The sequence below is a fragment of the Anabrus simplex genome, chromosome 2 (assembly GCF_040414725.1).
Source record: "Anabrus simplex isolate iqAnaSimp1 chromosome 2, ASM4041472v1, whole genome shotgun sequence".
In the NCBI taxonomy this organism is placed as follows: Eukaryota; Metazoa; Arthropoda; class Insecta; order Orthoptera; family Tettigoniidae; genus Anabrus; species Anabrus simplex.
In genome coordinates, this window is record NC_090266.1 from 740743196 (window position 1) to 740768967 (window position 25772).

At 41.4% G+C, this 25772-nt stretch overlaps 1 protein-coding gene across 1 annotated transcript in view; it reads right to left on the reverse strand.

Annotated features, from left to right (window-relative positions):
• Positions 1-221: 221 nt before the first annotated feature.
• LOC136863083 (23 kDa integral membrane protein) overlaps positions 222-25772 on the reverse strand; it is a 57672-nt gene continuing 32121 nt past the window's right edge. The window contains exons 3-5 of the mRNA XM_068225854.1: positions 9618-9809; positions 8117-8317; positions 222-416 (exon numbers count right to left, since the gene is read on the reverse strand). Coding sequence (XP_068081955.1) covers positions 345-416; positions 8117-8317; positions 9618-9809 — 465 coding nt within the window. The 3' untranslated portion in view covers positions 222-344. The remainder of the gene's footprint in view (positions 417-8116; positions 8318-9617; positions 9810-25772) is intronic.

A 25772-nucleotide genomic window follows, 5' to 3' on the forward strand; every position in this document is an offset into this window, starting at 1 on the left:
GACGAAGCTGCAGCAACGAGGTGCCACATTCAGTAGAGAAAGAACGTCTGTGGGACAATTTCCCGGCTCCTAGGCGTCTCTGAAAACTGTGGAAGTAGATGATAATACATAAAACAAATAACATTATAATAATACGTAAGACGGACGCTTCCCGAAGATCTTTGTTTGGCGTCCTCAGAAGAAATCACGACTGTCCCCCTATTTAATAGTTCTATGCGCTGTTCGAATCTAAAAATCGTTTTTATTCATCAACAATGCACAGTATTAAAATGTTTGTATAAAAGCTATATATAAATATAGAATTAAATAGTACAAAACATACAAATTAGAGAGCCATTCTGTGGCTAGACCTTCTGTCTTCTACGTTCGTTGGTGACGGAGTTGGACAGCCAGCAAGACATGAACACACCGACAATCTGGAATACAACAAAGATCAATGTCTTACTGCTATTATAGTAATCACTCAGAATTTTATGACCTAAAGAAGTACAAAATATGCAAGCAAATATCCCCTAAAATGAGCTAAATATGACCTGAAAAAGGGGTAAAACATGGCAAGTATTAGAGTATTACTGACATTAAAGGTGTCAAAAAGTGATTAGCGACAGTAGAGCAGACACATTTAATCATGCAAACTGACAGAGCAACAGCAGGTAAATTAAAAATTTATACATTCGTTCTCTACCATAGCCCCAAGATGCAGTTCTCACTCTGTTTTCCTAAATAATAACAAAAATGAAGTATTAGCATGCGTTTCGTATCTGTCGACGTACGTTCGTACAGCATCTTTCTCGGAATCATGTCTTGTATAGCTGCTGCCTGTCTCTTTCGGGAAAAGAAATAAAAATGCATCTACTGCAGAATTTTGCAATCCTGTTTGAACATGTACTTTGTTAAGAACGGCGCTGCAATTTGAACAAAAATTCTTAAATTGAATCAAATATGACCTTCTTATCACTAAGGTAAGGTAAGGGTTGTTCTGCCCGAAGGCAGGTCCGAACCTCTGCAGAGGTGTTCCTGAGCCGGAGTTTACGTGCGGTAGGGTGGCCAGTTCCTTTCCGCTCCTCCATTCCCTTACCCCCCCCCCACCACCAACAGCGCGTGGCAACCCATCCAACTTCTGACCACGCCCAATGTTGCTTAACTTCGGAGATCTCACGGGATCCGGTGTTTCAACACGGCTACGGCCGTTGGCTTATTATCACTAAAAGAGCAAAATATGACCAAAGCAATAAAAATAGCCGAAATATGCATTTATTTGAACCTGAAATGGCTCTAAACGGGCTCAGAGACCCATCATTCAGTTATTTCTCAGATTTCGGGTGAAATGACCTCAGGAATGAAATATGACGTAATGTTTGCTTCAAATATCGCAAGCCCAGAAGGTTTACCATTGAACTAGACTAATCTTACGCAGGTTGCTCTCCGACTCGTTGGCTGAATGGTCAACGTACTGACCTTTGGTTCAGAGGGTCCCGGGTTCGATTCCTGGCCGGGTCGGGGATTTTAACCTTCATTGGTTAATTCCAATGGCTCGGGGGCTGGGTGTTTGTGCTGTCCCCAACATCCCTGCAACTCACACACCACACATAACACTATCTTCCACCACAACAACACGCAGTTACATACAAATGGCAGATGCCGCCCACCCTCATCGGAGGGTCTGCCTTACAAGCGCTGCACTCGGCTACAAATAGCCACACGAAATTATTAAAACTCAGGTTGCTGATGACGACACTAGTCGCCTGGTAACTGGAAATTCATTTTGAGATACACAACAGGTACCGACCAGCTCACAGCGATCCTGACGTAAGATGAGTACCGAGTTGTCGATTACGTCCGGCTCCTTGGCTGAATGGTCAGAGTACTGGCATTCGGTTCAGATGGCCGCGGATTACCGGCCGGGTTGGGAATTCTCACTACGTATGATAGTTAACCAAGTTTTAATTTCGTGTGGCTATTTCTAGCCGACTGCAGCCCTTGTAAGGCAGACCCTCCGATGAAGGTGGGCGGCATCTGCCATTTGTATGTAGCTGCGCGTTGTTGTGGTGGAAGATAGTGTTATGTGTGGTGTGTGAGCTGCAGGGATGTTGGGGACAGCACAAACACCCAGCCCCTGAGCCACTGGAATTAACCAATGAAGGTTAAAATCCCTGACCCAGCCTGGAATCGAACCCGGGACCTCTGAACCGGAGGCCAGTACGCTGACCATTCAGCCAACGAGTCGGACAGTTAAGCAAGTGAGGCTCGGGGATTGGGTGTTTGGGTTCATCTTAATACATTTATCTTCATTTACGAACAACAGAAGCACACTACCAACTACCACAGAAACACTCAATAGTGAATACATTCCTGCACATAGGATTGGCGTGAGGAAAGGCAACCTGTCGTAAAACTGGGAAAAATTACATTAAATGCCGACCGTAATTAACTGGGAAAAGGTCAGGAAGAAGAAAACAATAGTTACTGATTACAGCTGCTTTCAAAGAAAACGTCTTTGGGATAAGGGTGAAAAATTGCGCTGCTATTGGAATGTATTGCAAAGTATTGATCACAAGATAATAACTTGTGTTACTGCGAGGTTTGTAGTAATAAGATTAAATAAATTAGCTGGACAGAAAATTACGAAAGAGGGCTTGGAATACGTGGCGTTTGCGTGGTGAAATTTTCGAAAACACACCCAGCGTAGCCTCTGTCAGCGCTGTGATTCGAATCTCGAATCTCCAGACAGAGTAACTGCCAAGTTCTATTGTGGAGAGGACTTAACCTCTAAATCACGAAGACAGATCTACACATTATTAATAAGCGAATAGATAATTGAAGTATATACATACAGTACATACACGCGTACATACATACATACATACATACATACATACATACATACATACATACATACATACATACATACATACATACATACATACATACATATATGAAGACTACATAGTTATGTATTTATCATCATCATCATCATCATCATCATCATCATCAATCATCATCATCATTATAGAGAGGAGTACCTTTCAGCATTGTTTGCATGCCTCTGTGAGCGAACTAAGTGCCACCATAGTTCTGTTCGTAGCGTGGCCTCTTCTGTTTCCATGCCTCATACCTTGTAATCAAATTCACAGTTTAATCATCATCCATTAAATCTATATTTACTTCTCTTACCCTCTTTGGCCGATTCTATTTTCTTCTATATCTTCCATTCACACTTCATGACCATGCTTTCCAAGCCGATTCATTTAACACGTTAATTCTTTACCTTAAACTCTCTCGATTCAACACGAATTACGAAGTACACCTGCGTTTTGTACGTTACAATAGGGCATTAATGTAGCTGCATTTCTTCTTACTTGCTTTTCGTCTTACAGTTGGCTTTACGTCGCATCGATACAGATAGATATTATGGCGAAAATGGGATAGGAAAGGGCTAGGAGTGGAACGAAAGAGGCCGTGGCCTTAATTAAGGTATATCCCAGCATTTGCTTGGGGTGAAAATGGGAAACCACGGAATACCATCTTCAGGGCTGCCGACAGTTGGGTTCGAACCCACCATCTCCAGAATACATGCTGATAGCTATGTGACCCAAACAACGCGGCCAATTGCCCGGTATATTGAAATGCTATGGAGTAAGAACCACCAGAACAGATTTCTCCGTGGTCGCGGTGGTTAAGAAGCACCGCTCTGTTTTGTGTTCAGAGGTTCAAACCCTGTGCTGGTAGAGAATTTTATGCATCTTATGTGAGCCGTAGTAACTAAGAACAATAGTAATTATTATCACATTCCACACACTACAGATCTCTTCATATAGATAATAAAATTTCGTGAGGTTATTTCTAGCTTGGTGCAGCCCTTGTAAGACAGAACCTCTGACGACGGAGGGCGGCTCAATGGAATTAAGCATTTAAGGTTAAAATCCGACCCTGCCAGGAATCGAACCCGGGGCCCTTTGAAACGAAGAACACTACGCTGACCATTCAGTCAAGGAGCCGGACTCTTCATATACACGAGGGTATTTAGGGGTTGAAGTAAATATGTTAATGGGAGAGCGTATACGTATATAAGTACCTGGTAAGTCCCCAATTGGGCCGATGACCTCGATGTTAGGCCCCTTTAAACAACAAGCATCAGCAACAAGCAAGACCCCAGTTACCGGGTGAGTTGGCCGTGCGGTTAGAGTCGCGCAGCTGTGAGCTTGCATCCGGGAGATAGTGGGTTCGAACCCCACTGTCGGCAAACCTGCAGATGGTTTTCCGTGGTTTCCCATTTTCACACCAGGCAAATGCTGGGGCTGTACCGTAATTAAGGCCACGGCCGTTTCCGCCCCACTCCTAGGCCTTTCCTATCCCATCGTCGCCATAAGACCTATCCGTGTCGGTGCGACGTAAAGCAACTAGCAAAAAAAGACTCCAATTAGAATATGAATATAATATGAAAAAGATCCAATAGAAAGCAGCACGATTTGTACGGGGTGATTTCGACAAAAGAGTAGTGTAACGAAAATGTTGCAAACATTGGTTTGGGAAGACTTGGGAGTAAGGAGACGAGCTGATCGACTAAGCGGTATGTTCCGAGCTGTTAGTGGAGAGAGGGCGTGGTATGTCATTAGTAGACAAATGAGTTTGAGTGGAGCTTGTAAATGTAGGAAAGACCATGTGAAGATAAAATTGGATTTCAAGAAGACAAACTGGGACAAATATGTATTTATAGGAAGAGGGATTAGGGACTGGAATAATGTATCAAGGGAAATGTTCGATACATTTCCAAGTTATTTGAAACCATTTAAGAAAATGCTATAAATACAATTAACAGGGAATCTGCCTCCTGGGCAACAGCGTTAAATGCAAATCAATTATGATTGATTGATTGATTGATTGACTGACTGAAAATGTATGTGAACACCTTGCCTGGTATACAGTTGAACGAAATAGGCTACATCGATAGTTGTTGCAATCCTTCATAGGTGCAATTACTGCTTTTATACTTAAAATTCTGTGCTAATCCTAATACTCCACGTTGTCATTTCATTTCTGCCTTTCTACTATATTTTGTATTTCCAAGTCAGAGTTCATCTATTATTTTTTATTTTTATAAAATGCTATTTTTTCGGGGCGTCGAACTAGAAAGATCTTTTGCCCCTACTTGCACCATATGTGAGGAACCTGCGTGTGTTTTGTAAATGGCGGAAGTAGAAAGTGTTGAATGTGAGGAAAAGAACGTTAGAGACGATACAAACACCCAGTCCCCACGCCAGGGATATTAATCATTTACAACTAAAAAACCTGACCCGGCCGGGAATCGAAGCCGGGGCCGCCGGGTGACAGGCGGACGCCTTGCCCCCTACACTGCGCGGCCGGACGAGTTGAGCTATTAATTTTGCTTTATGACACTGTCATTTATTCCCCATCCTTTCCAGTTCCTCGAACGTAAATCCATACCCATCATTATTCTCCTCCCCATGAACTCCGTTGTTCGAGACTTCAACAGAAATATTTATTTTTACATTGAGAAGGTTTACAAAATATTTCTTTCATCTGTCCAGTGGTTCCCTATAATCTATGATGAGTTCAGTTGGTTCGCCCAACAGGCTAATAATTTCACTTTTCTATCCCTTTCCAAGATTCTTTACTACAGTCCAGAAAAGTTTCTCATTCTGAAGATTTCTTGTACACTTATTGGTCTACTTACAGACCTCACTTTCTCTATCCTTGAGCTGGTGATACCTAGTTCGTTGCAGATGAGATTATGGTCTGTATCATCGAGAAATCTCCGGAAGACCCGTGCATCCCTAACAGATTATCCGATTTCAAAGTCAGTTATGCAAAGCAAAGTATATCAATCTCTCTTGGAGCGGTGGAAGGTAAAGGTTTCCACTACACGTAACCTCGGTACTAAGTGGGGTAGAGTGGTTAGCTCTACGCCCGGCCGCCTTTGCCCCCAGTAAATTATCCTGGTACTCATTTTTGGTTCAGGTTGAGTGAACCTCAGCGTCATGTGCCACTCCATAAATTGAAATCTCGTTTCTAAAATTTTCAGCTTCACGACGAGAAATCGACTCCACGTCATTCCATGTGAACTGGGTCGGCTTTTACCGCCTCGGCTAGGTAACCCCGTAAGTCAGTTATGGCAACACCTACTCTGGATCTGTTCCCACGTGTGGCGATGAATAGCCTTGTGCTGGAAGAATGAATTGGCAACTACTAATCACGTGTAGTAGCATAAAAGTCCAGTAAACGCTTCCCGTACCAATTTGTTTCTGTACCTTCCTCATATTTACCTATTTCCTTCTCAAGTACTCCAGTTCTACTTCCAGTCCTCCCATTGAAATCACCCATTAGCACTATCCCGTGCTTCCTGTTTGATCTCGACTATGACATCACTCAGTGCTTCATAAAGTATGACCCTTTCGTCCTCATCTGCTTCATAACATTGTGAATACACTGATAAAATTTCGTCCTAATTTATCCAACCACTAAATATACCCGCATCATTAATTTATTTACGTGCCTAAGAGAAAGTAACCTACGTTGCGTTCTACGGTTTTTTTTCCTAATGAACACTCTCACTCCAGACTCCGCCTTTCGTCTTCTAACACCTGTTACGGACACCTTGTAATCCCCTATCTCTTCCTCGTTATGAACCCTTACCCGAATATCATTAACTCCCAACATATCCAGACACAGCTCGCCGGGCTGAGTAGTTCAGGTGGTAGAGTGCTGGCGTTCTGAGCCCAGCTTAGCAGGTTCGATCCAGGCTCCGTCCGGCGGTATTTGAAGGTGCTCAGATACGTCAGCATCGTGTCCGCAGATTTATTGGCACGCAAAAGAACTCCTGCGGGACAAAGTTTCGGCACCTCAGCGTCTCTGAAAACTGTAAAACGAGTTAGTGGGACGTAAAGCATTGTTATTATTAATAATATTATTTTTATTCACTGACTGAGCCTATTTTACTCGCTATCATGCATAAGCCCCATTAGTATTAATAGCACCCGGATCGAATTCTATTTCGTTCGCCAGGTCTTTTCCAAGAAGTCAAATGGATGTGGGACGCCGTCACTCCCATAAATCTCAGGCTTGCTGTAACATTTTGAGCGTGCTCGTTAAATTTCTGTGAACTAGGGTGTTCGCTTTACTGAGATATTTCCACTCTAATGTTTTAGGAACTACCGACAGACTGGGTAGTCCTAGCTGCCTGAGCACAAGGACCACCAGTCTCAGAATATGTCCGAAATGCCTTGACCTCCGGGTTTAACCTGGTACTCGTTTTTGTAGTAAGTCGAGTGAATCTGAGGATCATATGCCTTCCCAGAAAAGGAAGACTTATTTCTAAATTATTTCTGAAGAAGAACCGAACCCATGTCTTTCCGAGTGAAACTAGCACGACTTTACAACTACAGCAAGACAATCCCCCTGAAAATCATGTAGACCGTAGATGACGAAAAAGAAACGTCCGTGGTTCAGACGGTAGCGCCCCGGCCTCTCACCGCTCGATACCGTGATTCAAATCCCGGTCACTCCATGTGAGATTTGTGCTGGACAAAGCGGAGGCAGGACAGATTTTTATCCGGGTACTTCGGTTTTCCCTGTCATCTCTCATTCCAGCAACACTCTCCAATAACATTTCATCTGTCAGTCACTTATCATTGCTCCAGAAGATTGCGACAGGCTTCGGCAGCCGGCACATTTCCTATCTTCGCCGTTAGATGGGGGCTTCATTCATTCCATTCCCGACCCGGTCAAATGACTGGAAACAGGCTGTGGATTCTCATGACGATCAAAATGAATAACAAGTTTCTTTATTTCAATTCTACCATGTTTCCTTCCCTCATCTACAGTGATCACAACAGTGGAAACCTCCCCTCCTATATACAGTACCTACAGTGATTACAATAGTGAGAACTTCTTCCCCTCCTCTACTTCTACAGTGATTTCAATAGTGAGAACTTTCACCCCTCCATATCGACAGTGTTTACAATAGTAGTAACCTCCCCTTCTCTTTACCTACAGTGTTTTCATTAATGAGAAGCCCCCTCCTCTATAGTTACATAACTCGTCTCCACAATATCTACAGTGTTTATGATAGTGACAAACTCTACCTCTACCCGCTTACCTGGAGGGCAGCAGCACCAAAAGCAACGCACGCTAGATCTAGAAGTATGCGACTAATAAGACCAGCTAGTGGTCTCACACAGCCTCGCTGGTTCGTGCGATGACAGTCTCCTTCTTGAGGTGAACCGGAGTTGCAGCAGGAATAGGGAATCACTCCTTTCGAACGATAGTCCGATGGTCCGGCTACCCCACAGCACTGAAGCTAAAACAATAGAAAGACATATCTAGTTGGCAAACATTCATCGTTTCTTGATAACAATTGAAATGACAATCCCTACTTCTATGGAACTCGCCCTGTACGATGGTAGTGCGAATTAGAGAACCCCTAATGTACAGGTTGTTCGGGGGTATGAGTACATATAAATCTTGTAGCAATCGAGAATGATGCGACGAACCAATATATATCAATCTCTTAGTATCCTAGGAAGTTGCTTTCGCGATCAAAAGGATACGATGTTATTAGAGTATGTAATACGCCTTGTTGTTGTGAATGGATAGCTTTGCTTCGATTACAGCCATGTAAAGCAGCATTCTTACCAAACTGATTTCGTTTATGTTTACGGGCATCTGTGCTACGATAATAGCTGAAGGCTGGTGGTGTTAGGTCACATTTTACGTAACATTCTCTCCAAACTGGTTTTGTTATGTTAATGGGCATCTGTGTTTCGATATCAACGAAAGGCTGGTGGTACTTGGCCACGACATGTTACGTAACATTTTTGCCAAACTGGTTTTGTTTGTGTTTACGGGCATGCGCACTACTATAACAGTTATGTTGATTACTTTTGAGGTAGGAAATGTTCTACTATACGTTTTGGCAGGTATAGTAGAACCTGCTGCCCCCTTGTATATGGAAATAGAAATCTACTTCCAGCATTAGACAGCAAGAAAGCTAGATGAATACAATTAGTGCTTGAAACGAGCTGAGTAAACACGTAGTTACAGATCCTAACATTTGGCTCGAATTGGTCTGATGCCTAAAGGTGAAAGCCGCCAGCTTGTTCTAGGAGTCGGGATATTAGCTTGTCACCCAGTTGGCTCGGGTTCGATTTCCGCTTCTGCCACGAAGTATTTCTTACTAGCTTGAGAGCTACCTAGGGCTACAAGAAGATACACTCAATCTCTTGAGGTCAACTTAGAAGAAAAGTAAGTTTCTATGTGATTCTCAGTCATCTTAGAGCAGATTTTCAAGGTAAATATCGGGATAGTATATTACCTGTAAGTTCTCTTTTCAATCTTAGCCCATATTACTTACAAATATGTCCACCAAGACAACCGCACGTGTTATCAGACGAATTTCAAAGACATTTTTCACATGGAGTTGTTGACAAAGATGCTTCAAATCTCTATATGGAAGCAAAAATTACAGTCGTGGAGAGTATCCCTAGAATCAGTTGACTTTACTTACATTGTCACCTGATAGCTTGTATGTGAACGTTGATAAAATAATAGGAATGCTACAAATGACGGGAACCCACACAACTCTTAAGATGTGGCTGTACCTTGCTTTGCATCGTGTCCCACGTTCCAGCTATAGTTTCTTTCTCTTCATGCCGTGACAGACTTCCAACGAACTGGCTGAGTGACTGGTTCATACGAGATTCAGCTTCGGAGATAAGACTGGCCCGTAGGATGAGAGCCCAGATAGCCGCTACGAACATCGCAATGATGACCAGACCAAGCAGAGAGCAGGACTGGAACAAAAGTGGAAAATACATCACATAAGGAGTTTGTATTGTATTAATTTCCGCCAGATGTTTATGAAATTATTACTTTAGGGTCCTATTTTTGCCAACAGATGTCTCTGACTCAACCGTAGTGGATGTCGGTGACTTAGGCAGTTCGTTTTCGCGGCTTTCCCGCATTTGTTGCTACCTAAGTGTACTTTGTCTGTTAGGTGAAAATGGAGAGTGAATAAGAGTTTGACTTTGAGTTTAGTGAGTCTGATAATTCTGAAGAAGTTTTTGAGGACAGTTCAGAAGAAGAAAGTGGTAGTTTTAGTTCATCTGATTGTGATATTGAAAGTGCAAGACAGTGGTGTGAAATTGATATTTCCGGAACACTACCACCTGCCCCACCACGTTTTCCTTTCAAGGCTAATCCTGAAATACATTTCCAGCCGTGTTGTGAGGATGTTACGCACTATATTAGTCAGTTCATTGACGATGACTTTATAGATATTTTGGTGACCGAGACTAACAGATATGCAAGACAGACTAATGCTCTGGAATGGAAGGACACAACAATTGATGAAATGTATATTTTTATCGCGCTGACAATATTGCAAAGCATTGTAAAGAAACCTACATATCAAATGTATTGGTCCAAGGCACCTATATTAGCTACACCCATATTTCGTCAACTTCTTCCTTTTCGAAGATTTCTTAACTTGAAGAGGTACCTACATTTTTCGGACAATAGTACATATGTTGCAGAAAATCATCCACAACCTAAACTAAACAAAATATGGCCTATCCTGAATCACATATCTATTAAATTTGGAACTGTGTGTACCCCGGAAAGGGATGTGACAACTGACGAAAGCTTGCTGCTGTAGAAAGGACGATTGGGATGGGTCCAATATCTGCCTCTCAAGAGAGCCAGATTCGGTATCAAAACATTCATGCTGTGTGAGTCAGCTACAGGTTATGTTTGGTCCCTGATCATATACACGGGCAAGGGCTCTAAATTTGCTTTGTTTTTTGCTAGTTGCTTTACATCGCACCGACACAGATAGGTCTTATGGCGACGATGGGACAAGGAAGGGCTAGGAGTGGGAAGGAAGCAGCCGTGGCCTTAATTAAGGTACAGCCCCAGCATTTGCCTGGTGTGAAAATGGGAAACCACGGAAAACCATTTTCAGGGCTGCCGATAGTGGGGTTCGAACCTACTATCTCCCGAATACTGGATACTGGCCGCACTTAAGCGACTGCAGCTACATTTGGAATAACGGAACATTGATGTACAGTATGCTGTAAAAGAAAGGACATAGTGGACATGGGTGAAATGACACGCCTCAAATATATTCGGTCACCCGAAAAGGCCGGGATTGCCGTTGTGTTCATTGACAGAGACAGGGCAGATAGCGTTGCAAAACGTTCAGTTCAGGAGTGCGGTGCCGCGAGACACGTCGTGCAGAAATAATTTGCTGCAGTGTTGCGGAATGGTATCAAATGGGGTGGAAAAGACAACACAATACCACGTTTGAAGAACGTCAGCTATTCTATCGTGCTCGAGGTAAATCGCATAGAAAGATATCGCAGATGCTTAACATAACCAGAACAACAATTGGAGATATAATAAGACAATGCAAAAATGAAGACAAAATTGATTCAATTCCCCAGACAGGCAGACCAAGATGGCTGACACAACGAGAGGAGCGGTTGTGCTTCAGAATGGAAAACGAAATCCGAAAATTAGTGCTCCGAAACTGGCAGCAGCTGTTTTAGAGGAGTGTGGAAAGAAAGTGGGTACTGAGACCGTGCGAAGAGCACTGCGAAGGAATGAGTTCTTGCGGAGAAGAGCTAGGAGGAAACCATACATTAGTGCGGTAAATAAAAACAAGCGGCTCGAGTTCGCAGAAACCTACGTAAGCAAACCCACTGCTTGGTGGGAGGTTGTGTTATTTGTTGAAGAGTCAAAGTTCAACGTCTTCGGGTCCGATGGAAAGCAACTGGTGCGGCGGAAACGTCACGAGGAACTGAGAACAAGCAATTTACAAGCAACGGTAAAAAAATTGTGGAGGAAGAGCAATCGTGTAGGGATGTGTAGCATCGAACGGGGTTGGTGCACTGAGTTTCATTGAAGATACTTTGACAAAAAAGGGGGTATTTGGCTATCCTCAAAAATAATTTGCGACAATTTGCGGAACAACTTGGTATACAGTGTACTTTCAAGTTTTACCAAGATATCGACCTCAAGCACAAATCGTAACTTGTCAGGGAGTGGCTGTTGTACAACTGCCCGAAGGTCTTGAAACTCCACCACAATCACCCGGAGGCCCGGGTTCGATTCCCGGCTCTGCCACGAAATTTGAAAAGTGGTACGCGGGCTGGAACTGGGACCACTCTGCCTCGTGGGGTCAACTGAGTTGAGGTGCGTTCGATTCTCACCTCACCCATCCTGGAAGTGGTTTTCCGTGGTTTTCCATTTCTCCTCCAGGCCGGGATGGTACCTAACTTAAGGCCACGGCCACTTCCTCCCCTCTTCCTTGTCTATCCCTTCCGATATTCCCATCCCCCACACACAAGGCCCCTGTTCAGCATAGCAGGTGAAGCCGGCTGTGTGAGGTACTGGTCCTCCTCCCCTGTTGTATCCCCAACCCAAAGTCTCACGCTCCAGGACATTGCTCTTGAGGCGGTAGAGGTGGGATCCCTCGCTGAGTCCGAGGGAAAAAAAACAACCCTGGAGGGTAAACAGATTAAGAAAGAAAGAAAGGAACATAACTATACACTTCATTTAAAGGCACGCCTTTCCCTTGTAATCCCTTATTCAAAATATTTAAATGTTGCATTAAATCTGCGAGTATTCTTAAATCCCACATCCAGTTTTCGTCCCCAAATTCTGCCACTTCTTTCCGCGTCATGTTCATAAATGTACTTATTTCTTCACGAAGATGAAGGAAGGGTTTCAAAATATCACGACGACTGTCAGCGTACCTTCATTACATGCCGGGCTGAGTGGCTCAGACGGTTGAGGCGCTGGCCTTCTGACCCCTGGCTCAGTCCGGTCGTTTTTGAATGTGCTCAAATCCGTCAGCCTCGTGTCGGTAGATTTGCTGGCACGAATCAACTACTTCGTGGCTAAATTGCGGCACCTCGGTGTCTCCGAGAACCGTAAAAGTATTTAGTGGGACGTAAAGCAAATTGCATTATTATTATTATTATTATTATTATTATTATTATTATTATTAATCACATCGCCGTAATCACAATCAATTTCAGTCAGAAATGAGTGGAATTGCCGATGATTGAGTCCATCTCTGCTGACATTTATTGCCAACAACTGAGATGTCTTGCAGACGCAATCCAAGAAAAAGACGACCAGCAAGACTGGATGAAGTGATGCTGCTCCACGATAACACCCGACCACACTCTGCTAACCTGACAAAAACACTATTATAGGAATTGGGTTGAGAAGTCATTCCGAACCCACCTTATTCACCTGACTTTGCGCCCTCATATTTTCACCTTTTCCGCTCTACATCGAACAACCTTCAAGGAACATCCTTTTCGGATGAAAATGCGCTCCGAACATGACTTGACGAGTTCTTCGACTCATAACCACGTGATTTCTATAGGCGCAGAATCGAAAAGTTACCCCAGCTTTGGCAGACTGCTGTAAATAGTGAAGGAGAATATGTTACTGATGATTACAACTTTTCCCTCTTATGTGTATCTGATATGTTTAATAAACTCTTGGTTAAAATGCTACAAACGTATGCACCAACCTAATAATACTTTTCCATATAGCACTTGTTGATGAATTATGCAGTGTAATTCAAGAGCCATATCAGTATTTCTATTAGTAAATTCGTTTCTTATTCTTGCAATTAATCCAGTTTTTGTGCCACTCATATTCCTTTCTCCATCTGTTGTTATGGCAGCCAATCCATCCCATCCTAAACCGAGGCCCATCAATGTTTTGTTCAGTTGGAGGAGCAAATCCTCGCTTGTTGTAGTTCCGTGGATGCTTCTTAATGATGCCAGCTCCTCTGTTATTTCACACTCTTTGTCAATGCCACGAATGAAAATTAAACGTTGTGCTGTATCACGGACGTCATTCATTTCATCCAAAGCCAACGAAAAGCACTCGAATGATTTCGAGTTTTCGCGCAGTTGTGAGCACAAATTTTCCCCGTGTTCTGTTCTCGTCATTGCGCTCCGCGATAAGCTGACCGAATGCATCAGTTGTTTCTTTTCAGAACACATTTCTTCTATTACAGAAAGTATACAGTTCTTCACAAACTCCCCATCAGAAAATGGTTTTCCTTTCGTGGTTAATAAATGTGCAACTCTATAACTAGCGCCGACTGCAGCTATAATTTCCTCGATATGTTTCGTGAACATTTGTTTTTGAACGGTGAGACCATTAAATTTGAAATCTTTTCCCTCCGTAATACTCCATCGTATTTATTATATACAGATCTGTGCTTAGAATCATAATGGCGCCTGATATTGCATTCTTTAAAAACTCAAATATTTTCCTTGCATATCAGACACATTACTTGTCCACTGTTCTCTTCTTCTTCTACTACCGTTTTTCCCACCTCTATGGGGTCGCGGGTGCAAACTGTAGAGCTCATATGGATGTGGCCCTGATTTACGGCCGGATGCCCTTCCTGACGCGAAACCTATATGGAGGGATGTAATCACTATTGGTGTTTCCGTGGTAGTTGGCAGTGTGATGTGTGGTGTGCATATGACGAGGAAAGTGTTGAGGAAAACACAAAAACCCAGTACGAGAGCCAGAAAAATGAATCAGACGCGATTAAAATCCCCGGTCGAGAGTCGCATCCGGGACCCCCAACGCTGACAATTCAGCCAATGAGTCGGACTACTTTTCCACTGTACTCAATACAAAAATAGTCATCAATCCATTTTTCTTTAAAAACACGGCACTCTCTGCCCAGTTTTCTACGTTTGGAAAGGGAAATTTTCGTTCACAAAAACGACTTTAAATATCAGTAGTTCGTAATAACGTTACTTCACAGTAAAATAATAAATCACAATGAATCTTCCAAAGCACTTTTCAGGTGTAAACTGGCCATTTCCAGTGGATGTCTCAAGTTAACTGTATCCATAAAATCCCCTGTGGAATGCAGCAGATATTTCACTCTGTAATTCCGAGAAACGAAAGGAGAAAGTCTAATCGTTATCTGCTTTTGAGATGGGAATAATTATGCATCTTAGAACTACCCGACAGCCCAGTAAAAGAAACATCATGTCAAGAAGAAAACTACGAAGAGATTTTTCTTATGGTTTTATCTCCTTTTTCTGCAAATTAAAACAAAGTTCTTACTAACTAGCTTTTTCGATATCTACGAGAAACATAAACTGAATCTTAACCACAATAGCTAACAGTTCTGAATCTGGTCTTACATCATTCTGACTTTCAGATGAGTTTCTCAATATTATGAGCGATTTTCAGTTTGCATTTCTGGTTATCGCATTTAATGAGATCTTTCAGTTTACAAGTCCTTTATTTGATATTTTCCAAAAGTAATCGCTGGACGTGTATTTTTGTGAGGGGCAAGTAAAAGGTGTCTGTCTGTCTGTCAGGTCAACAGCCCAGAGGCTGGTTGGATCCTCAAATAGCAGCACCAAAGGTGATGCGGTTATAAGGAAACCCCAAAACCCAATGGCAGCACAAAAATGAAGCATACTGGGCAAGATGAGGAGTGAGGTAGTTTGCCATTGCTTTCCTCACTGGGTCAGAAAGTACTATTGCAGTACGACTGACCCTGTGAGCAGCACCTTTCATAACACTCAGATGCTCATGCTCTGAATGTCATTACTCAGCACTACCCGTATCCCAGCAGCTTCCATATTGTCACAGCCATGGATGTTGACTGGGACTTCGGTGGAAGCTACACTTTGCTCTGGCCTGTGCCAAGAGATGGATGCATAAGTACTGTATCCATCAAGAAATGACAGCAGGCAGGAAGTAAAAGGTACTGTCTAGTTTATTAAACAAGAAGTATAGATGAAGTGTTCAACCAAATTTTAGAAACAACTAAACAAAAAAGGGAACTCTCAGGGCGAAAATACGTTAAGCTGTCAATACGATCTATTCCAGAAATATAAATACCTATTTTTTGAAATCCTTTAAACTTATATGATTGTGATACAAATTAGTACTAGATTTCAAGACACTGACCAACTTCAGTTTTGTACCGTCGCAGATCCTTCAAACTTTCTTCTACATTCCGCAGCTTTTCCTTTGAATGTACTGTTCACCCTTCAAAAATAAAACCTATCAAAATGGAAGATAAATCGCTTAAAAACAGAATTACAGCTTCTTTAGACAAATGACCTATACCACTAAACTTATTAAGGAAAACAAGGATATATTTCAAAAAACGCACGGGCTACAGTATTTTCTCTAGTGTTGACAAGTGTTTCGATGGAGCGAAGTTTTTCTGCACTCAACCGCATAATGAGCGATATTCGCAATTCAATGGGGCAAGTAAGATTAACATTACCGTTATGCATCTCCATTCATAAGGATCTCCTACACCATCTGATGGAGAAACAACCATTCCGTGACGATATCATTGAAAATATTCTCCACCCGTAAAGACAGAATAAGCAGTGTGTTTCCGTAAAATGTTTTTTTAATTGTACAGTAAGATAATCCATGGTAGGTTCAAACAAGCTGTAGGCAGTGTAGTTTGGGACATTTCCCTGTCTGTCTGTAAATGGCTTTCTGGAACTGACGGTATTTTCTCCCTCCAAATCCGCGCTCCCTTTCCCTTTCACACGGACAAGAGGACGCTGCAGACTGTAGAGGATAGTAACCTACTGCACCTTCCAGAAAACCTAAATCCTGATCCCTTTTGTTCAAAATACAAGTTAAAAGAACACGATTAAATCATGCCAATCTGAAAAGTGCATATCTGCTCTATCTGGTGCTCCGGTGTTCCGGCGTTTCGCCTTAATTTCAGGCCACGAGCCACCACTTCTCTACACAGCATGATAGCTGAAATATCGTCACTGGCTTTTCACTACGGTGGCAGCGTTCAAATTCTAGCCATTGCAAGTCGGATTTATGAAATAAACATTCACTTGCGTGAGGTTCGTATTCTACATGAAAATGCAGGAGATATGGCAAAGGACCATGAGATTAGCATTCAAGAACAACTTGCTTGAATATTTTGCGCAAATTATTAGAATCAAAATAGTCCCTTTCAAATATAAACTCCACGAACCCGCTTAAATTGCACTAGCAATACTGATCCAGAAGACTTCTGGGTGGTCTAAAAGAATGTATCAGGCAGCTATCCATCATGCCCCATCAGAATTGCAACACTTGTTTAAAGTTATTTCGGATTACACCTGCACGTAAGATAGGTGGATTACACTATATGAAGAGATAAACATCTCAGGCACATGTGCAAGTTCCGGGCGATAAGGTTGTGCCTTCCCCGCTCGGAGAACAATCATCAAATGAGAAATGCAACCAAGCAAGCAAAGGGCGCCAATCTTTAAGTTGAGGACTTAAAGATAAAATTTATAATCAAGCTTGGACAGACTCTTATCACAGGGGTGAGGTGATAGTACACTAATCATTAAGTAGGAGAATTAGAAATCAAAAGGCTAATTAAGGCAGATTAATGAAAGTGAACTAGAAAAATACTATTTATTATATTTAATATGAATGACGACGGTTTAACGAGAACTGAATTTAAATTAGAAAATGAATTTAATAAAAAATTGAATGACTCTACTTCGCGAAAACTTGCAATATCTTTAACTCGCTTGCTCACCATGTCGTCTTGTTCTGCTGGTCCTTGGAAAGCTTCCCTCCTTGTAGCTGGAACATCACCGGTCGTCTTTGATATCTCTTCATCTGCAGCTCAGTACCATTCCTGCCTTACAAATTGCACCCACCACTAATTGGAAGATGACTTCAAAACTAACACTCCCTATTATGCTTTATCCCATAGATTGGAGATAAGCCCTATGTCACAGTTAGAAGAACCACCTTGGGTTATATGGAGAGGATACTCAATTAAGAATCCTTCCAACTTTACTGATAATGTTCTCTGAAGTTTCATTTCTATCTAGATTAAAACTATCTATTGACTTAGACTGGTTCAAACCGGTCTTGCAGCCGTGCTGTACGTACTTCCTCATGAGAGTGGCTATACACACCTCATTCAGAATTTCTAAGTATCGAGACGCAGAATCAAGTAGAAAATCAAGTAGAAGCCTCGTAGAAGATCGTAGAATAATGTAGAGAGACTCGCAGAAGCGAATAAGACGTTGTAGAGAGACTCCAGGAGCTCCAACACGTCCTTTTATAACCTTCTCTCGCGCTAATTACAGGCCGCTACCACGTGGTCCAATCAGATGACACTTCTCTCCCCACTCCAGAAATTAGAGTTGACGGGCCATATCCATGATATCAACTGTTCTTCTATTCGTCCTTTCACTCAGTATCCATGGCAACATGACGCTCCTTTGAAAATATAGGCGTTGATCAGTTCGAATAATTCTGGTCGAAATACGGTAGCTTACGTTAGGACGCGTGAACACGTGCTCGCTTTTCTCAGAACTTGATGTCTAAATTTGTCCTTCCTTCCTCCTCGGTGATGTGGCAAGATAACTGAAATCTACTGCAAGTTAATTTTAACCGACTGTCGCAAGAATCTAAGTGAATATGAAGATATTCAGCCCTCGTTTATAAGTCGTAGTTACAAAGTAATGAAATGATAGTGAGCAAATGATTAAACATGAATTATAATACAATTACATACCAAAATAAATATCATGACGTTAAATTCCTGAATTAATTACACATAATAAAATTAACATAATTACACTGTAACGTCTGGAACGTTACATACGCCCCCATGAGTTCTTAACAAATATCACATGAGTTGAGAACTCACACACTTACTCCCACATTGACATGAAATACCTCTATTACCTGCCCATAACGAGCGACAGTATTTTCATACAATTAATTATATCTCACTCTTTCCATATCTCGCTTAGACTGCTTCCCATTGCGACTGTCTGTTATTTCAGTTCATCTTGAGGTTTAGATGCTAAATTATGCCCATCATGAGCAACTTTTCACTTTTGTAAAAAAAACAAGATTACCCTAGAGAATATAACATAATATATACAATTCAGATTACAAACTCTGCCGAGTGTCTATTTGTCTTTTTACTCTCCCTCTTTCCGACATGCTTTGCCAGATAGCAGTAACACGTTCTCTTCCAATCTTTTACATTTAAAAAAATGGAAAACATATGATACAAACAATTTACACTTTTATCACTCTTTCGAATGTTTCAGCCTTATCTTGAAGCATGATGTAAGACACTTCACACAAATACACACGTGATTTAAGCTCACGGTAAAATTATTGCAAGTTAGAAATGCACATACGGGAAAATTAATTATTTGCCGTCGTCAGCTTTAATTAGCCTTCTGTAACATCTCAGAAAACAAATATATAAAATTTCATGGCCTCACATACGGAAAACAGATGATCTATCGTTAATGAACGAGCGTAAATCTACCGTCACACAAACATCTCCCTTGTTTACAAACACAACTAGGAAATACCACCACAATTGAGACGTAAACACATACCGCTCGTAGTCTGACATAACAAGTAGCAACTTCCCCGAGTTACTGACCTATATCTCACAATCCGGTTCAGCCACCTCACACGACAGGTATCTCCTTAAACTACTAATGTTGTATGAACCATTCATTACGCTCTCGCCATCCGCTAACTTGTAAGCACAGGGTCCTAGTTTTCTATGTACTTTATATGGGCCTTGATATAAAAGAAAAAATTTCTTCGTTACCTTATCCTCACTACAAATCGTCTGAAAAAATTACATACACCAATATACGATCTGAGCTCCTTAATATTTCTAGGTGTCGTAGTATTCAATATTTTTTCAATTCTTGTGCTCTCAGGCGTCACTCCCATTGCCGATACACGGTGCCCCAAAAAAGTCACCTCTCGTCTACTGAAAACACATTTGTCAAGTTTCAGAGTAAAACCAGCATACTCTAATTTAGAAAAAACCCTCTCCAAGTGGTCCAAGTGCTCTTCAAAGGTACTAGATCCTATAACCAAATCATCGATATAAATAGTAGCATAATCTCCAGTATCATCTCCCAAGGCAATACTTAGTGCGCGAATAAGAGCTGCCGAACTCGTACGGGTCCCAAAAGGAACACGCCTAAATTGGTACAAACTATGCTTATAGCTGAAAGCAGTAAGAGGCCTATCTTCTGATCTTAAAGGTATCTGCCAAAAACTACTCCTGAGATCTAACGTAGAAAACCAACTCTTACCCTGAAAATTCTGTATCAACTCTTCAATGGTTTGTGATCTCAACTGATCAGCACCAATACGTCGGTTCATCTCCCTGCCATCAATACACAAACGTATTGATCCATCAGACTTAGGCACAACAATTAAGGGATTAACATATTAACTGTTTGATAACTCAATCACATCGTCTGCTAACATAGCTTGAATTTGATCCTCTACTGCTTTTGCATATTTGTGTGGTATCGGATACCGCGGTCCGCTGAATGGAGTCTTATCCAGCACAGAAAAAGAATGTTCATACAGATGGGTAACACCAGGTTTCTCGGAGAAAATCTCCACGTGTTCACATAACACTTCAAATAACTTGTCCTCCTGGACTTCATTCAACTCATTTCTACTTACGGCTTCTTTCAAGCCACATATTTTATCCTCATGAATCCACAACTGACACAACTTCAGGCCCTCACTAGCCTCTTCATTAACTTTAGAAACCTCTCTCATTCTCCACACTGTACTAACTTCCGTTTTCCTCTGAATTTCCTCCTCAAACTTGACCTTGATATCCTCATTATTCCACCTCAAATTTAGCACTAGATCATTGTAATTTAACTGAGCCACTTTTAACGTTAACCAGTCAGATCCCAAGATAAGATCAAATATTAAATGCGGAATTACCAAACATATCTGAACGCTAATAAAATTATTAATACAGATCGGGACAGCTACTTGTTTACAAATTTACTTAGACCTCTTTCCAACAGCCGTAATGATGAAAGTAGACTTAACAGGCATTTCCTCCAACTGAATACCCTGTTTTACTAATGACTCATACCACTGAGAACTAATACATGATATTTGGCTACCAGAATCAATCAAAACTTTAACCCACGCCCCCCAGACTTTCAATTTAACAACGGGATTGACTACTTTATTACTTGAATCTCCATTATTCTGCTCGGGTTCATACAACAAATCGTCTCTAACATCGAGGTCATATGGTAACACTTTCATGGCAAGACACTTCGCTACCTTCTTACTAGGCTGGAATTCTGACCTAACATTACAGCCTCTCGTTAGTTTAAAGGTTCCCTTTGTGTATTGACGTTGGACTCATTAGTACATTGCTCTGGCCTCCGTTGGGAATTTCCTGTCCTATATTCAGATGCTCCTCTCCTGCTGTTCTGCTGAGGTCTGGACTGATTGCGAGCTTCGTGATTCTGTGTACTACCGTTATGTCTCATTCCGTTGTGATGACTAAAGTTCTGAATATTCTCCGTTCTACTTCTAAGGTTACCTAACGCATCAAAACTGCCTAGTAGGTTCTCCATCTCCTGTATAGTTCCAACTTTTTGCATACAGGCCGCTTCTCTCACCCTGTCCGGAAAATGTCTCAAAAGTAGTCTTACTACATCAGACCCTTCGGTTATACCATCTAAGTTCTGACAAATCATGACATGTGCCAGGAAGTACTCGGTCATAGTAACTCCTTCATGCTGTTTGTACCTCCCAAATACCACCCTTTCTCTCTCCCTAGCTTGTATCGCTTCATTCCAGAATTTCTCTCTAAATTTATTTCTGAATTCTTTCAGGTTCGTCATCGTCTGCCTATATACCATGAACCAAGACCGAGTTTCTCCTACAAAAGCATGGTCAATATTTTCCATAACGTCTTCCCAGTCCATAGACCCTTCCTCTAGACGCTTTTCAAACCGTTTCTCTATCATCTTTAGGAAATCTAGCGGGTTCGTTTGTTTCCCATTAAATTTAGGTAGTTCAATTTCCCTAATGTAGCTATTTCCTAGACATTGCCTTCCCGTGAAAACCTGTTTATCCTTTGCCACCTGTTTTAACTGATTTTCTGCTTTCTCCATCCGGCATTCTACATCTCTGTCTCTCCTATCAATTTCTCTCTCCAAATTAACCTGCTTCTCTTTCAATGTCCTAATTTCAATCTTATTCTCTTCAGCTATCGCAAACCTTTCTTCACTTGCCCGGGTCTCATCTTCTATTCTAAGCTTTACCGTGTCAATCTCTTGTTGGACGTGGTCTTTAAATACCCGTATTTCCCCTCTTTGAGTGTCAACTCTCTTATCAATACTAGTGACCTGCCTCATTACTTCCTCCCTAGTAGAGTTGTTTTCCTTCCCCATTAATTCCAGGAATTCACTTCTCTGTTCCGCAAACTTTTCTTCTCCCTTTTTCCCTTGCCGTACATATTCACTTTCCTGGTCCTCTAATCGCTTATTAAAATGTTCATTTTTTAACACCAGATCGCGTAACTGCCTACTGTGTTCGTCCATTCTCCGATTCGCTTCCTCCTTATTTTCCCTCATCTCCCTGCTTAATTCAGCTTTAGTTTGCTCTAACTGTTCTTTAAGTTCATATTTAATATTCTCAATTTTAGTGTTAGTTTGTTTTACATCTGTTTTAATTTGTTCCAATTCACTTTTAAGCTCAGATTTAGTGTCCTCTATCTTACTTAACATTAACTGCATCATTCCCATTAACTGATCATTATTATTACTTTCATTGTTAGTGTTTACTTCCGCTTCGCCCCCCATCCTACTATCATCTGACTCCATACTGACTTCTTTCTGCTTGCCTTCACTCTCCATACTACTTACACTTCTATCTTCAATTTCCTCTACTAGACTACACAACTCTTCCTCTGAACTCAATACGTTATTGCCTTTTATCGCCCGTCCACTGCGCAACATCCTCTCCTCTTTCGTTTGATCAGCCATGACCCTTCCCACAATCAAACACTCTTAATGAAACGTGGATATCCAAATTTTGCCCATAATACGAATTCTGATATTGTTACTGTTATTAACTGCTCCGTACTTAATGATTTTCTCGCCACACGTTGGAGCGGCATTTATGTGCCTTCCCCGCTCGGAGAACAATCATCAAATGAGAAATGCAACCAAGCAAGCAAAGGGCGCCAATCTTTAAGTTGAGGACTTAAAGATAAAATTTATAATCAAGCTTGGACAGACTCTTATCACAGGGGTGAGGTGATAGTACACTAATCATTAAGTAGGAGAATTAGAAATCAAAAGGCTAATTAAGGCAGATTAATGAAAGTGAACTAGAAAAATACTATTTATTATATTTAATATGAATGACGACGGTTTAACGAGAACTGAATTTAAATTAGAAAATGAATTTAATAAAAAATTGAATGACTCTACTTCGCGAAAACTTGCAATATCTTTAACTCGCTTGCTCACCATGTCGTCTTGTTCTGCTGGTCCTTGGAAAGCTTCCCTCCTTGTAGCTGGAACATCACCGGTCGTCTTTGATATCTCTTCATCTGCAGCTCAGTACCATTCCTGCCTTACAAATTGCACCCACCACTAATTGGAAGATGACTTCAAAACTAACACTCCCTATTATGCTTTATCCCATAGATTGGAGATAAGCCCTATGTCACAGTTAGAAGAACCACCTTGGGTTATATGGAGAGGATACTCAATTAAGAATCCTTCCAACTTTACTGATAATGTTCTCTGAAGTTTCATTTCTATCTAGATTAAAACTATCTATTGACTTAGACTGGTTCAAACCGGTCTTGCAGCCGTGCTGTACGTACTTCCTCATGAGAGTGGCTATACACACCTCATTCAGAATTTCTAAGTATCGAGACGCAGAATCAAGTAGAAAATCAAGTAGAAGCCTCGTAGAAGATCGTAGAATAATGTAGAGAGACTCGCAGAAGCGAATAAGACGTTGTAGAGAGACTCCAGGAGCTCCAACACGTCCTTTTATAACCTTCTCTCGCGCTAATTACAGGCCGCTACCACGTGGTCCAATCAGATGACACTTCTCTCCCCACTCCAGAAATTAGAGTTGACGGGCCATATCCATGATATCAACTGTTCTTCTATTCGTCCTTTCACTCAGTATCCATGGCAACATGACGCTCCTTTGAAAATATAGGCGTTGATCAGTTCGAATAATTCTGGTCGAAATACGGTAGCTTACGTTAGGACGCGTGAACACGTGCTCGCTTTTCTCAGAACTTGATGTCTAAATTTGTCCTTCCTTCCTCCTCGGTGATGTGGCAAGATAACTGAAATCTACTGCAAGTTAATTTTAACCGACTGTCGCAAGAATCTAAGTGAATATGAAGATATTCAGCCCTCGTTTATAAGTCGTAGTTACAAAGTAATGAAATGATAGTGAGCAAATGATTAAACATGAATTATAATACAATTACATACCAAAATAAATATCATGACGTTAAATTCCTGAATTAATTACACATAATAAAATTAACATAATTACACTGTAACGTCTGGAACGTTACAAGGTGTGCCAACAATACTTGACATCACATCAAATATACAGTGTACGCAACTTCGGCATCAATACACATCAGAATGTAGACCAGCATAGAGGCAGTCAGTATCAACCTGACACACATTGTCCCACGTCACTTGCATCTTTTTACGTAATCCTAGAAGATCTCTAGGAGGCCTAAAATAATGTATCAGGCAACTACCCCTCATGCCCCATGCATCTTCTAATGGGGAGAGATCCTGCAATAATGATGATCAAAGGTGAGTGAGAGTTGTATCTTATTTCATTTCACACCATGGTAATAAGGGTGGGGCTGTGCGTCGTTATCGATCAGACTCTGAAAAATGTCGTTCCTCTGATCTACGTTGTACACGTAGACGACTGTATCTTTCATGAAGTAAGAACTTGCATCACTAAACACAACAAACCACCAAATAATCCTCTCGCGGCGGTTGGAAATCTTACTAGAAACATGCGTGAACAAATTGTTCCCAATGGTCCGTGTTGATATTCCTGATACGACATGGCTTTGGTAAGTTCTGCAGAGGCCGGGTAGTCTGTAACATTTGCTCTTAAAATGCTTCGATTATGACGAGGATCTGTACTCTGTGGTCGTCCACGAGTATAAGAATATTCAATTGACCACTGTTACCAACAGCAAAGCACCAGCGATTCATCACGTTCAACACGTGGAGCAATTCTCCGATCGGGTCATCTTTCACAGCCTCATAGGATCTAACTGCCAAAGAAAGCACGTTGCAATCTTCGTGTCCTGGCATCCATTTGCACTGAAATGTTACTCCACAATTCCCTGTCTGGAGCTCGGACACAGATGTTTCATAGGTAGGACTGGAACTACATCTCATTATAGGCGATGACTTTGAAGACTGAATCGGAATATACGCAGTCTCTCAATATGCAGATCAAAGAGGAAATGCAGATCTACTGTGCACTGTTGGAGAAAATAACAGTAGTGGGAATTGTGTGCCTTACTTGAAAATATGGTGCAAGTTGCCACATTCTAGTAATAAAATAATAATAATAATAATAATAATAATAATAATAATAATAATAATAATAATAATAATAATATCCGTCTTAAGGGACGCAAGCTTAAATAGAAGTGAAGACTCCACTCCCAAAACTGCCTACATACGTAATGAACGATTTTGTAAAAATCGCGGAAAACTAATAACTCCTTTCTTTAATGATGGCAGTTGCCAATTTTTTCAGTTTTATAGCTGGGTGAATATACATTTATTATAGTCATAGTTGTGAAAAGCAAGGCTTAATATTTGCGAAGTTATTAAAGATTTTTGTTCGGA